Source organism: Mandrillus leucophaeus, unplaced genomic scaffold, assembly GCF_000951045.1.
Source record: "Mandrillus leucophaeus isolate KB7577 unplaced genomic scaffold, Mleu.le_1.0 Scaffold611, whole genome shotgun sequence".
NCBI lineage: Eukaryota > Metazoa > Chordata > Mammalia > Primates > Cercopithecidae > Mandrillus > Mandrillus leucophaeus.
Window position 1 is genome coordinate 2,150,338 of NW_012106598.1, and position 16,069 is coordinate 2,166,406.

Sequence of the window (16,069 nt, forward strand, 5' to 3'; positions counted from 1 at the left end):
ATAATTAAGTATGGCAGTGTATTATGATTAAGAGATCATGTAGAGAAAATTTCACTGGAGACAATTAAAATATGTCTGCATTTTATCATTTCTGTTTTTGCTATCATCTGATTTTTTTAAATAGATACTATTTTTTAGAGTAGTTTTAGATTCACAAAGCAGAGTGAAAGTGGTACAGAGATTTTTCATAAACTCACCCCCCCACATACATAGCTTCCCCCATTGTCAACATCCCTCAACAGAATAGTATATTTGTTATAATTGATGAACCTATATTGACACATCATTATCACCCAGAGTCCACAGTTTATATTAGGGTTCACTCTTGGTGTTTTATGTTCTATGAGTGTTGACTCATGTATAATTATCTACTATGGCAATATCACATAGAGTAGTTTCAATTCCCAAAAAATCCTTTGTGCTCTGCCTATTCATCTCTTCTCCCTAACCACTGGCAACCACTGATCTTTTTACTTTCCTCACAGTTTTGCCTTTTCTAGACTGTCATATACTTGGAATCATATAGTATGTAGCCTTTTCACATTGGCTTCTTTTACTTAGTAATATGGATTTAAGGTTCCTCTTTGGCTTTTCATGACTTGATAGCTGATTTCTTCTTTGCACTTACTAATACTCCATTATGGATGTACCACAATTTGCTTATCCATTCACCTACTGAAGGACATCTTGGTTGCTTTCAAGTTTTGAGAGTTGTGAGTAAAACAGGCATATACATCCATGTGCAAGTTTTGGTGTGGGCATGTTTTCAACTCCTTTGGGTAAATACCAAGGAGTGTGATTGATGGACTGTATGCCAAAAGTATGTTTAGTTTTGTAAGAAACTGCCAAATTGTCTTCCAAAGTGGCAGTATGATTTTGCATTCCTGCCAGGAGTGAATAAGAGTTCCTGTTTCTCCACAGCCCTACCAACATTTGATGTTGTTAGTGCTTCGGTTCTTTGTCATTCTAAGACATGTGTAATGGTGTCTCGTTGTTTTTAGTTTTATTTCCTTGATGACATATGGTGTGGAACATCATTTCATATGCTTATTTGCCATCTGTATATCTTCTTTGGTGAGGTATCTCTTCAGATCTATTCCCCATTTTTTAAGAGTTGTTTGTTTTCTTAATATTGAATTTTAAGGATTCCTTGTACATTTTGGGTAACAGTCCTTTATCAGATAGGTCTTTTGCAAATATTTTCCCCCAATCTGTGGCTTGTCTTTTAATTTTCTTGTATTTTGCAGAGCAGAAATCTTGAATTTTTAGTGAAGTCCTGCTTATCAATTCTTTGTTTTATAGATTGTGCCTCTGGTGTTATATCTAAAAGTCATCACTATACCCAAGGTCATCAGCTTGTATCTTTTAAGAATTGGTCCATCTCATCTAGGTTATCAAATTTGTAGGCATAGAGTTTATACTATTTCTTTCTTTTTTTTTTTGAGACGGAATTTCATTTTTGTTGCCCAGGCTGGAGTGCAATGGCATGATCTCGGCTCACAGCAACCTCTGCCTCCTGGGTTCAAGCGATTCTTCTTCCTCAGCCTACTGACTAGTTGGGATTACAGGCATGCGCCACTATGCCTGGCTAATTTTGTATTTTTAGTAGAGATGGGGTTTCTCTGTGTTGGTCAGGCTGGTCTTGAACTCCCAACCTCAGGTGATCTGCTCACCTTGGCGTCCCAAAGTGCTGCGATTATAGGCGTGGGCTACCGCACCTGGCCTGTCTTTAGTATTTTAAAAATTATCATTTTAGTGTCTTTGGAATTTGTAACAATGTTCCTCTTTCATTTCTAACATTAGGATTTGTATCCTCTTACTCTTTTTCTCAGCCTGGCTAGAGAGGCTTGTACTGATTTTTATTGAGCCAGCTTTTGGTTTTGTTTCTCTGTTGATTTTCTGTTTTCAATTTCATTGATTTCTGTTTTGATTTTAATTCTTTTCTTCTTATTTTGGATTTATTTAATTTCCTAAAGTGTAAGCTTAGGTGATTGATTTTAGATTTTCCTTTTTTGTAATATATGAACTCAATACTATAAACTTCCCTCTAAGCATTGCTTTCAGTACACGCTACAAATTTTGATAAGTTGGATTTTTGTTTTCATTTAATTCAAAGTATTTTTTATTTCTCTTGAGATTTTTTCTTTGACTTGTGTTCTTTAGAAGTATGTTTTTAAATCTCCAAATATTTTGACATTTTTTAGTTATGTTACTGATTTTTAGTTTATGGTCTGATAGCAGACATTGTATGATTTCTTTTTTTTTTTTTCTTTTTTTTTGAGACGGAGTCTCGCTCTGTCTCCCAGGCTGGAGTGCCGTGGCCGGATCTCAGCTCACTGCAAGCTCCGCCTCCCGGGTTCACGCCATTCTCCTGCCTCAGCCTCCCGAGTAGCTGGGACTACAGGCGCCCGCCACCTCGCCCGCCTAGTTTTTTGTATTTTTTAGTAGAGACGGGGTTTTACTGTGTTGGCCAGGATGGTCTCGATCTCCTGACCTCGTGATCCGCCCGTCTCGGCCTCCCAAAGTGCTGGGATTACAGACTTGAGCCACCGCGCCCGGCCTGTATGATTTCTTTTAAATTTGTTTAGGTGTGTTTTATGGCTTAGAATGTGTCTGTGTTGGTGACTATTCTATGTAAGCTTTAGAAGAATGTGTACTCTGTTGTTGCTGTATGAAACAGTCCACTGATGTGTATTATATCTGGTTGATTATAAATTCAATTATGTCCTTATTGATTTTCTGTCTGTTGGAACTGATTATATCTGATAGAGGGATATTGAAGTCTTCAACTAAAATAGTGGGTTTGTCGAGTTTTTTCCCTGAAATTTTATCACTCTTTGCTTTATGTATTTTGACACTGTGTCTTTAGGCACATCCATGTTAGGGACTGATGTCTTTTTACAGAATTGACACCTTTATCATTACTTAATCCCTTCTTTATCTCTGATTGCTTTCCCTGGTCTGATTTTTGTTCTGTCTGAAATTAATACAACCATTCCACTCCCTTTTGATTAGTTTTAGCATGGTATGTGTTTCTCTATTTTCTTTTAATCTACACATGTCTTCATATTTAAAGTGGGTTTTGACTGGATGTGGTGGCTCACGCTTATGATCCCAGCGCTTTGGGAGGCAGAAGTGGACTGATCGCTTGAGCCCAGAAGTTTGAGACCAACTTGGGTGAAACCCTGTCTCTACAAAAAAATACAAAAATTAGCTAGGCATGCTGGTGTGTGTCTGTAGTTCCAGCTACTTGGGAGGCTGAGTTGAGAGGATCACTTGAGCCCTGGAGGTTGAGGCTGCAGTGAGCCATGATCGCACCACTGCACTCCAGCCTGGGTGACAGAGTGAGACCCTGTCTCAAATAAGTACATATGAAAATTTTTTTTAAAAAGTAGGTTTTTTTTCGTAGACAATATATAGTTGGGTCTTGTATCTTTAGTTGCCTTGACAATCTGTCTTTTAATTGATGCATTTAGACCATTGATAAGAAGTTATTATTGATATAATTGGACTAATATCAACCATACTTCTTGCCATTTTCTAGTTTTTGCCCTTGTTATTTGTTCCTGATTTTATCTTCCACTCTTTTTTGGCCTTTTGTGGTTTTAATTGAGCATTTCATATTATTTGATTTTCTCTCCTCTATTAACCTACCTGTTATACTTCTTTTTAGTGTTTGTCCTAGAATTTGCATTATATTTTTACAGCTAATTCAAGTCCACTTTCAAATAACACCATACCACTTTACAGGTAGTCAGAGTTTCTTATAGTAAAAGAAATACTAATTCTGCCATCCTGTTTCTTGTATCATTGCTGTAATTCATTTTACTTTTATGTAAGCATTCATAAGCCTGCTACACACAATCATACATAATTAAATACATATTACTGTTATTATTTTGACCAAATTTATTAGATCAATTAAGAATAGTAAAAATTAAAAGTCTTTTTTTTACCTTATGCCTTTTCTGATGCTTTTTTTTTTTAATGTAGATGTGAAATTCTGACCTTTATCATTTTTCTTCTCTCTGAAGAATTTTTTTTAACACTTCTAATAAGGCAGATATACTGGAAACAAATTCTCTGAATTTTTTTTTTTTTTTTTGTCTGAGAAAGTCTTTTTTTCTCCTTTTGAAGGATAATTTCATGGAGTATGGAATTCTGGGTTTGTAGGTTTTTTTCCTCTTAAAATACCTTATTTTACTCTCTTCTTGCTTACGTCATTTTTGAGTGGCGGTCAAGTGTAAGTCATATCATTGCTCCTCTATAAGTAAGATGTATTTTTTTCTGTGAATTTTTTTGGGGGACTTTATCTTTGATTTCTATGATTTGAAAATGATGTGTCTGTGTGTGGGATTTTTTTTTTTTTTTTTTTTCATTTATCCTGCTTGGTGTTCTCTGAGTTTCCTGGGTTTCTGGTTTGGTGTCTGACATTAATTTGAGGAAACTCTCAGTCATTATTGTTTCAGATGTTTCTTCCGTTTCTTTCTCTCTTTTCTTCTCTTGTGGAATTCTTATTACGTGTATGTCACATCTTTTGTAGTTGTCCCACAGTTCTTAAATATTCTGGGGTTTTTTGGGTTTGCTTTTCAGTTTTGGCAATTTCTACTGAGATACCTTCAAGCTTAGAGATTCTTTTGTTAGCTATGTCTGGTCTTCCAGTATGCCTGTCAAAGGGAAAAATGCTAACAAGGAGGCCTTACTCAGACGGCAGCCCACAAATTTGTATAAAATTTCATTTAGATTGTTGGCTAGTTCCTAAGCTGCCCGTGTGTAATGCAAGACTTCAGGAAACCCAGCAGAAAGCAAAGTATAAATTTGACTATTTGCATGGTACTGTGTATCTGCAATTAGAGTTCAGGCACTGCCACGTTAGCACCTGGGCCTTCCTTTGAGACCTTATAAGGGCCACACCGTAGGAATAAATACAGATTGAAATAGGTTAGTCTAAGAAAGCCTAATTCCAGTCCTGAATAGGACCATGATGATATACTTGTATTCTGTTTGCTTGCCAAAGAACAGTTAACTTACTTTAGGGGAAGATAGCATTATCAAAGCCATTATAATTTTTTATCCATGATGTTATCTGCTTGATACAAAATTATGAGGTATACTAAAAATAGAACCAATTGAATTAAATATAATAAAAAATCAGTAATATAAATAGACTTAGAGATGATTGAGGTATTAGAGTTGTTAGACATGGACTTTATGGTTAATTGCTTAAGGAAAAAGGCAAAAAGGTGGAAGATTTCCAGAGAGACCTCAATCCATTAAAAAAAGCACCAAATTAAATTGTGAAACTGGAAAATGTAAGGATACAGGTTTGAAGGAAAAAGATGGAAAAAATATACCATTTAAATGCTAACCAAAAGAAAGATAGCATGGCTGTTTTACTAAGAGATAAAGTTGATTTTAAGGTAAGAAGTATTACTAGAAATAAAGAGAGCCACTTCATAATGATAAAAGTGTGAACTGAAAGAAACAACAACACAGATAATTCTCACAGGTGTAATCTTGAGTGAAAAATTATATACCATGTGATTTCATTTATATGAAGTTCAAGAAAAGAGAAAACTAATCTGTGGCGATTGAAGTGATTAGCTACGTCTGTTGAGGATTTAGTATTGCCTTGAAAGGGACATGGCACAGCCTTGTAGGGTGCTTCAGATGAGTGGTGGTTACAGATGTAAAAATGCATTCAGCTCTAACCTTCAGATTTGTGTGCTTTATTCTGTGTTATTTTTAGTAATCTCAAAGAAAGTCACTTAAAAAAGCAATGTAATTCCTAAATAAATGGTGATTTTAAAATTATTGGTAATGAGTAAAAAATCAGGATTGTATTTTCAACTTAGTTTTAAGCACAGTGATTCTCAGTAATGGCACTTTTGGTTTTTTGGATTGGAGAATTATTATGTAGCATTTACCATCTTTGGCCAATACCTGCTAAAGGCCAATATTATTGTGACAATGAAAGACAGACAAAGCAATGAAACTGCTCTTCTTGCATTTTTTCTTATTCTTCTGGATGGAAAGTCATGGTGTTCCTCATTGAGAACCACAGGTAGAGCATTTTAAGGGAGTGAGTGAGTGAGTTCTAGGACAGGTCATTTGCCACTCAGTGTACATACGCTGGACATCTTGAAACTTAACTGTATTTATTTGAAAGCTCAGAAAGATTCTGTAAAACTGAGAATACTGTGCCATCCTCAAGATTCTTAGGACTTTGTGAGCCCTTAACATGTGTATTGTTAGTAGATATGGTACAGATCAGGAATTTTTCTTTCCTGCAAACATTTTTTTGGTGAATGTTTTTGACATAGTGTGGTATAGTCCATTTAGTTCCTTAGTCAGCTAAATGTGAATAAAAGAGATTAAAATAAAATATGCTGAGTCTTGGATATATAGATACATTTTGGAATAATTAAGCTTAATACAATATCTTCATCATACTGAGGCATGTAGTGATACTATTCTAGTTGACTGAAAAAGAAAAAAAACTTGAACTGAAAGGGCAATGATAATTTTGCAAAAAATATGCATTCTTTGAAGTCTGGGACATATTTAATATATATAGAAAGACATTTGTTATTTGGTTATGGCAAGAGAGTTCTGTAGAAAGGCATCATTTCTAGATTGATTGGATATCACTGCAAATGTGCAGATCTGAAGCGTGTATAGAGGGAATTGCAACTCAGTCACTGCTCCACTTTTAAAATATAAAGCGAACACTTTTATTTTCTAGAACTCAAGTAACTTCATGAACACTACAAACTTCCAGTCTCTTCGGCCTTTGCCATCCATTCGAATATTGGTGGATAAAATTAATGTGGAACATTCAGTGCCGATGTATGCTGAACAGTTGGTGCATGTGGTCAGCAGCCTTACTCAACCTTCTGATAACCTGCTTCATTATTGTTATGTACACTGCTATCTTAAGGTATGAAAAGTGAATTTTCTTGTTTGTTAGCATGGGTTTGACTGTGGGATCATCACATAAGTTTCTTTTTTCTTGATGTTGTAATTTCAGAGAAATAGTACTCTAAAAGGTAAGATTTAAATAAGAAATAAGATTTATTTATTCCAATAAATTAAAATAAGTAATAAAAATATACTTATTTTAAAGATTTCTTAATTTTGTGAGATTAGTAGCTTGATATTTATAAATGAATAGTTAATTATAACTTTTGAATGATTTTACTTATCATTGATGGTAATTTTTATAAGCAATGTGAAAGAGCACTTAGTTTAATATGGATGCTTTGAAGACTCATGCTTTTTTGAAGGGAGCATTTATGTGAGGCATAATGAGGCATAAAGAGGGCTTAAAACTTTTTTTGTCACCTTTATTTAATTCATGTTAATTTATTGATGCAAGGACAATTTGTTTTATATACAGACATATGCCATTTTATCATGCATTACTTTATTGTACTTCATAGTAATATTGTGTGTGTGTGTGTGTGTGTATGTTTTAACAAATTGAAGGTTTGTGGCAGTCTTGCATTAAGCAAAGCTTTGGTGCCATTTTTTCAATAACGTGCTCACTTCGTGTCTCTGTGTCATATTCTGGTAATTCTCCAAATATTTCACAAGTTTTCATTATTATTTTAGCATTGTGATCTGTCATCACTGTTCTTTGATGTTACTATTGTAATTGTTTTTCGGGTACCAAGAAGTGCACCCATTTAAGATGGTGAACTTAGTTAGTAAATGTTGTGTGTGTTCTGGGTCCTCCACTGACCAGTTCCCCCTTTTCCTTCCCTTATCCTAATCCTTGAGACACAACAATATTGAAGTTAGGCCAATTAATAGCCCTACAATGACCTGTAAATGTTCAAGTGAAAGGAAGAGTCCCATAACTCTACTTTAAATCAAAAGCTAGAAATAATTAAGCATCGTGAAGAAGGCGTGTCAAAAGCCAAGATGAGGCCTGAAAGCTAAGCCTGTTTTGCAAAACAGCCAAGTTGTGAATTGAAAGGAAAAGTCTCCAGGAAATTAAAAGTGCTACTCCAGTGAACACAGGAATGACAAGAAAGTGAAATAGCCTTATTGTTGTTATAAAGTTTGAGTGGTCCAGATAGCAGATCAAACCAGTGACAACATTCCCTTAAATGAAAAGCAAGGCCCTAACTCTCTTCAATTCTGTAAATGCTGAGAGACTTGAGAAAGCTGCAGAAGAAAAATTTGAAGCTAGCAGAGGTTGGTTCATGAAGTGTAAGAGAAGCCATCTCCATAACATAAAAATGCAAGGTGAAACAGCAAGTGCTGACCTAGAAACTAGAGCAAGTTATCCATATCTAGCTCAATTAATTGATGAAGGTGGCTACACTAAACAGATTTTCAATGTAGACGAAATACCTTCTCTTGGACGAAGATGCCATCTAGGACTTACATAGCTAGAGAGAAGTCAATGCCTTGCTTCAAAACTTCAAAAGGCGGCTGGGCACGGTGACTCATGCCTGTAATCCCAGCTCTTTTGGAGGCTGAGGCGGGCGGATCATGAGGTCATTAGATTGAGACCAGCCTGGCCAACATGGTAAAATCCCATCTCTACTAAAGATACAAAAATATTAGCCGGGCGTGATGGTGTGTGCCTGTAATCTCAGCTACTCAGGAGTCTGAGGCAGGAGAATTGCCTGAACCTGGGAGGCAGAGGTTGCAGTGAGCCAAGATCAGGTCATTGCACTTCAGCCTGGGTGAGAGGGCAAGATGCTGACTCTCTCATTAGGGGCTAATGTACCTGGTGACTTTTTAAGTTGAAGATAATACTCATCTACCATTCTGAAAATCCAAAGTGCCTTAAGAATTATGCTAAATCTTCACTGCTCATGCTCTATAAATGAAACAATAAAGCCTAATGACAGTACATCTGTTTACGGCATGGTTTACTAAATATTTTAAGTCTGTGGAGACCTACTGCCCAGAAAAGACTCCTCTCAAAATATTAGCACTCACGGACAATGCTCCTGGTCACCCTACACCTTTGATGAAGATGTACAGGAAGATGCACGTTGTTTTCATGCCGTTAACATGATATTCATTCCATAGCCTGTGGATCAAGAGTAATTTTGACTCTGGTCTTATTATTTAAGAAATATATTTTGTAAGGCTTATAGCTACCATAGATAGCGATTCTTCTGAAAGACCTGGGCAAAGCAAATTGAAAACCTTCTGGAAAGATTCATCAAACTAGATGCTATGCTATTAAGAATATTTATGATTCATAGAAGGAGGTCAAACTATTTACATTAACAAGAGTTTGGAAGAAGTTGATTTCAGTCCTCATGGATGACTTTGAGGGGTTCAAGACTTCCATGGAGGAAGTAACTGCAGATGTAATGGAAACAGCAAGAGAACTAGAACTGGTTTCTGAAGATATGGCTGAATTGCTGCAATCTCATGATAAAACTTGAATGGAGGAGGAGTTGCTTCTTATGGATAAGCAAAGTAAGTGATTGCTGGAGATGGCAATTACTCCTGGGGAAGATGCTGGGAGTATTGTTAAATGATTACAGAGAATTTAAAAAGTTCTGTAAACTTGGTTGATAAAGCAATGGCATGGTTTGAGAGGATTGACTCCAATTTTGATAGAAGTTTTACTACTGGTAAAATGCCATCAAACCTCAATTAATCATCATTGCCTGCTATGGAGAAATCTTTCATGAAAGGAAGAGTTAATCAGTATGGCAAACTTGATTGTTATCTTATTTTTAGAAATTGCTGCAGCTACCCCCACCAATTTTAGCAACCATCATCCTGATTAGTAAGCAGCCATGAACATCAAGGCAAAAAGGTTATTACTTGCTGAAGGTTGAGATGGTCATTAGCATTTTTTAGCAATAAAGTATTTTTTGTAAGGGGTGGGGGCAGGGTCTTACTCTGTCACCCAGCCTGGCATGCAGTGGCACGATCTTGGCCCACTGCAACCTCCACCTCCTGGGCTCAAGCGATTCTCCCATCTCAGTTTCCCAGGTACTGGGACCACAGGTGCATATCCCCATGCTCAGCTAATTTTTTATATTTTTGGTAAGATGAGGTTTTACCGCATTGCCCAGACTGGTCTCGAATTCCTGAGCCTTGCTTCCCAAAGTGCTATGATTACAGGTGTGAACCACTGTGCCCAGCCAACAAAGTGCTTTTTATTTAAGGTATATAAGTTTTTTTTTTTTTTTTGACATAATGTTATTGCACACTTAATAGACTACAGTATAAATGTATACATAACTTTTATTATATGTACTGGGAAACCAAAAATTTTTGTGATATTTGTTGTATTGTGGTAATGTGGAACTTGCAGTATCTCCTGGATATGTCTATCTGGTTATGTAAAGTGAATTATTGGTAGCTTTTCCCAGTTCTTTCATTTTTTAAAAAATAAGTAATACATCCAATGCAGGTATGTACAAACAATAACCTCAAATGTTGAACAATACATGTTTTAGCTAAGCAAACAGGGATGTATGGTTTAAGTAGAAATAGTGTGTACACAATCACTTCTGTTTTGTGAGCAAAAGAAAACTATAAAAAGTTGAATTTCAGAATCAGTACTGGCTGGGCATGGTGGCTAACGCCTGTAATCTCAGCACTTTGAGAGTCTCAGGTGGGTGGATCACTTGAGCCCAGGGGGTCGAGACCCCCCTGAGCAAAGTGGTGAAACCTGATCTCTACAAGAAATACAAAAATTAGCCAGGCGTTGTAGTTGCATGCCTGTAGTGCCAGCTACCTTGGAGGCTGAGGTGAGAGATTTGCTTGAGCCCAGGAGGTCAAGGTTGCAGTGAGTTGTGATGGCGCCACTGCACTCCAGCTTAGGCAACAGAGTGAGACCCTGTCTCAAAAAAAAAAAAAAAAAAGTACTAAGAAACACTGCTTTTCATGTAATGTATCAAAAGATTAGAGGACTCCACAAATAGGCTCTTGGCCTAATTAGTTTATTTGAAGTTTTAAAGTTTTTAAGTATTTGTGTATCTGTGACGCAGAAATAAACCAATTTCAAGATACCAGTTTTAGATCACCTGCAGGTGTATATAAATGTAAGATATTAACATTTGACTGTTGTCAAACCATGCAGACTAGAAGAACATGTTTTCTTGGTTGTTTTTGCAAAGCCTTTTTTCTCAAGGCTGGCTCCTTTGGTGGAAGAACAACAGATCATGTTGCAAAAGGGTGTAGACACAGGGAAGTGTGACTCATTGGGGCCATTATTTTAGTGATCTACCATAATGTTTTATGTCATATGGAGAGTAGCAGAGATATTTTTAAAACCTAGATATAAAGATTATAAATGTACTTTATACTTTACAATGCTGTATACTTTACAATTTTCAGATTCAATGCTTTATACTTAAGCTTTTTAATTTATTGTCATAATTAATACATAGAAGTGGACAATTTTAAAAAATATTGGTACAACCTTCGTATCAGATTACAATGTTAAGAATATTTGCTTTGTTTTTTCATGTCAATAATATATTTTATTTAACCCAATATATGCAAGTATCAGTTAATATGCAGTCAACATAACACATTGACATTTGGCTTATAGATAAATAAAGTGTGTCTCTATACAGAAGGAGGATGTTCACCAAAACAATTGGTTGTCACTATAGTCACCATCCATACTGACATAAAATTTATTGGAATAGTTCTTTACCATTTCTACTTGTCAATATGTTAAAACTCATATTTCCAGTGTAATGTAAAAGTTATTTACAGTGTACTGCCGATATAGTTATATTTTGGATAAAGGGCCTTTGCTACACATGCTGTCTAGTTTTCTTTTATATTTTGGCCTGGTTGAATACAGTCATAATGGTTAAGTTTAATGTCTCAACAAGTGAAGTGTTAGGCAAAGTGGGAATAGCATAATGTGTGTAGGAAAACCATTCACTGGTGTTAAGAGTACTAAATCCTTTTTTTTTTTGAGACAGAGTCACAGTCTGTCTGGAGTGCAATGGCACAATCTCGGCTCACTGTAACCTCCATTTCCTAGGTTCAGGTGATTCTCCTGCCTCAGCCTCCCAAGTAGCTAGGATTATAGGTGTGCACCACCACACCCAACTAATTTTTGTATTTTTAGTAGAGGCAGGGTCTCACCATGTTAACCAGGCTGGTCTCAAACTCTTGGCCTCAAGTAGATCTGCCCACCTCGACCTCCCAAAGTGCTGGGATTACAGGTGTGAGCCACTGCGCCCGGCCAGGAATAGTAAATACTTATGAAAATAAAGCCTTGAATCCTGTCTTGAATATTTCATTTCATTTTCGTACTTCTACTGTGACACAGAATATTTTAATACTTTCAGGATTTGGTAGAGTTTTTTTTGTTTTTGTTTTTGTTTTTTTTTTTTTAAATATGGCTATTGTGATGTGACTCCATTTACCAGTTTGCTATAAAGTTTATAGCAGTTCATATTACTTGGGATGATTTCAGTAGCCTTTGAGGAAGTTTTTAAAGTTTTACTTTTAGTGTTATCATGTTACAGTAGTACAGTGGAGGATTCATGTGTTTGGCATTTTAGTTCATATGTAATTTTCAATTAAATATTTAAATGCTTGAGTTTTAATTTTGTATACTTAACCTTGACTGTATAGGCTATATGATTAAATGATTCATAATTCCCACTTCATGTAATAAAATTTACCAATTGGGAGAGTTGGCATGGATCTATATGGAAAATATGCAGATGAAAAATTCCTTTTATTTGTAATTGACAAAATTGTATGTATTTATTGTTTATAACATGTTTTGAAATATGTGTACGTTTTGAAATAGCTCAATTTAGCTAACGTATATATTGTATCACATACTTATCATTTTTGTGGTGAGAACAGTTTAAATCTGCTGTCATTGATTTTTTAATAGAATGCATTGTTATTTACTATAGTCTTCATGTTGTACAATAGATCCTTTAACTTCATTTTTCCTATCTAATTGAAATTTTGTATGCTTTGCCTGACATCTCTTCAACCTCCTTTCCCTGAGACTTGACGCTTTCTTATGGCTTACCAAGTCCTCTTTATGTATCTGGCAAACCCATCCTTTGAATATGTATGGTATCGAGTAGCTAAGAGTTTCAAGGCATCTGATATTTGAAACATCTGTAGAACATTTGGTAATGCGACTGCATTGTGTAATTTGTAGAATAGTATATAACTTTAAGGCCCTATTATTCATAAGGATCAGCTACAATACATACTTCAGACAGAATAAGGAGTTAGAGTAGGATGAAAACCCTTTGGATTCTTTGGATCTGTTAATTTTTGACCTCAAAAAAATCCCAAGGGATTTGGAGGAAATACTGTTTTCATACACATTTTATGGTTACATAAATTGGCATATTTATTTTGGAAGTAGCAGCAGGTAATACATTTGAAAGCACATCTACCTTACCACCCATTTCTTCCAATTTTCTGTGTATACCCTCCAGCAGGGGTCAGCAAAATTTTGCCTGCAGGCTCAGTATATATTTTAGTCTTTGTAGACCAAGTGGCAAAATTGAGGATATTAGGTAGGAACTTAAATGACAAGAGAGAACAAATTTTACAAATTTTGAGTTTATAATATTCAAGATGTAATAATTGAGTACAGTTTTTAGGTAGTACACAGTTTTATTTTTCTTTTATTTATTTTTTTGAGATGGAGTCTTGCAGTGTTGCCCTGGCTGGAGTGCAATGGCGTGATCTTGGCTCACTGCAACCTCTGCCTCCCTGGTTCAAGTGATTCTCCTGCCTCAGCCTCCCGAGTAGCTGGGATTACATGTGCGTGCCACCACTCCTGGCTAATTTTTTGTGTTTTTAGTAGAGACGGGACTTCACCATGTTGGCCAGGCTGGTCTCGAACTCCTGATCTCATGATCAGCCCACCTCTACCTCTGCCTCCTAAAGTGCTGAGATTACAGGCATGGGCCACCGTGCCCGGCCAGGTAATACAGTTTTATTAATGAGAAGAATGGAATTCTTTTTGGAGGGACAACATTTCACCTAATTGGGATTTCAACTTATTGTTCCCACCACGTTGATTATAAATGTTTTTGTGTAAACATTATTTTTTCCTTGTAGGCTATCCCAGAACAAGCAGTGTGTGGGATTTGGCCTGTAGGCTGTAGTTGGTTTTTGCTCTGTTTTCTTAGAGGTATATTGTTTACGAATTAACCTAACCAAGAAAGTGAGAGACTTTTACAATAAGAACCACAAAACATAGCTGAAAGGAAGTAAGATATACATAAATGGAAATGCATCTCATCTTTTTGAATTGGAAGACTTAATATTGTCCATGCTATCCATTCTACACATTCAGTGCAATCTCTATTACAATTCCAATGTTTTTTGCAGAAGTAGAAAAACTCATCCTAAAATTCATATGGACTCTCAAGAGACCCCGAATAACCAAAACAATCTTGAAAAAGAACAAAGCTGAAGGACTCACTCTTACTGATTCCAGAAGCTACTACAGAGCTATAGTAATCAAAGCAGTGTGGTATTAGTGTAAAAACAGACACATAGACCAGTGGAAAAGAGTGCAGTGCCCAGCAATAAACCATTGTGTATGTGGTCAAATGATTTTTGACAAGTGTCAAGACTGTTAAATGGGAAAGGACAGTCTTTTTAGCAAATGGTGCCGGGAAAACTGGATATGCATATGCAAAAGAATGAAGTTGGACCCTTACGTAACACCATATTAAAAAAAATACTTAAAATTGAACAGAGACCTAAATGTAAGACCTATAAAAAGTACTTCATTTTTGTGCCTGAATGATATTTCATTGCATGGGTATACTACTGCAGTTTATCTATTCATTTATCCATTGATGGACATTTGGGTTGTTTCCACTTTTTGGCTATTAGGAATAATACGGCTATGAATATTCATGTCTAAATTTTTACGTGAGCATAGGTTTTCATTTCTCTTAGGTATACCTAGGTTTGGAGTTGCCTGGTCATATGGTATTTTTAATATTTTTAGGAATTGGCAAACCGGTTTTTAAGGAATGGCTGTTTCGTTATCCTCCCACTGATAAGTGCGAGTTTCTGTTTTTCCACTTCCTTCCTCTTTCACCTTTGTTATTGTCTGTCTTTGTGATCTTAGCAACCTTAGTGGTTGTTAAAGTGGTATCTCACTGTGGTTTTGATTTGTATTTCCATAATGACTAATGCTACTGAGCATTTTTTTATGTGCTTATTACCTTTTGGTCATTTGTATATCTTCTTTGGATAGATATGTATTCCAGTCTTAGGCCCATTTTAAAATTGGGTCGTCTTTTTGTTGTTAAGTTGCAAACATCCTTTATGTATTCTGAAGTGTTTCATTTCTTGAATAATGTAAGTGACAGCATGTCACTATTCTCATTTTTAAAATTCTGGGTGGTGAAAATGAAATCAGAGTGTTACTGATAGTTTTACTTGCTTAAATTGCTAGTGGAAATAAAATCAAGAGAAAATACTTTTTTTTTTTCCTCCATAGGAGAAAAACGTAAAGGTAGTATCGGCTTTAATCCAGAATTTTGTTTTGTTTCAGTAGACACATAAACAAAAACTAGGTTGAGAGGGTTTAAGAAGTAATAGATTCTGTTTATATGCTGGATTACGTTTATTGATTTGCATATGTTGAACCAGCCTTGCATCCCAGGGATGAAGCCCACTTGATCATGGTGGATAAGCTTTTTCATGTGCTGCTGGATTCGGTTTGCCCGTATTTTACTGAGGATTTTTGCATCGATGTTCATCAGAGATACTGGTCTAAAATTCTCTTTTTTTGTTGTGTCTTTGCCAGGCTTTGGTATGAGGATGATGCTGGCCTCATAAAATGAGTTAGGGAGGATTCCCTCTTTTTCTGTTGATTGAAATAGTCTCAGAAGGAATAGTACCAGCTTCTCCTTGTACCTCTGGTAGAATTTGACTGTGAATCCATCTGGTCATGGACTTTTTTTGGTTGGTAGGCTATTAATTACTGCCTCAATTTCAGAACCTGTTATTGGTCTATTCAGGGATTCAGTTTCTTCCTGGTTTAGTCTTGGGAGGGCGTATGTGTCCAGAAATTTATCCATTTCTTCTGGGTTTTCTAGTTTATTTG

General features: G+C 35.9%; 1 protein-coding gene across 1 annotated transcript in view; it reads left to right on the forward strand.

The window, feature by feature from the left end:
* LOC105553858 (vacuolar protein sorting-associated protein 13B-like) overlaps positions 1–16,069 on the forward strand; it is a 194,762-nt gene that overhangs the window by 126,600 nt on the left and 52,093 nt on the right. Inside the window, exon 15 of the mRNA XM_012000016.1 lies at positions 6,746–6,940. Within this exon, the coding sequence (XP_011855406.1) occupies positions 6,746–6,940 (195 nt within the window). The remainder of the gene's footprint in view (positions 1–6,745; positions 6,941–16,069) is intronic.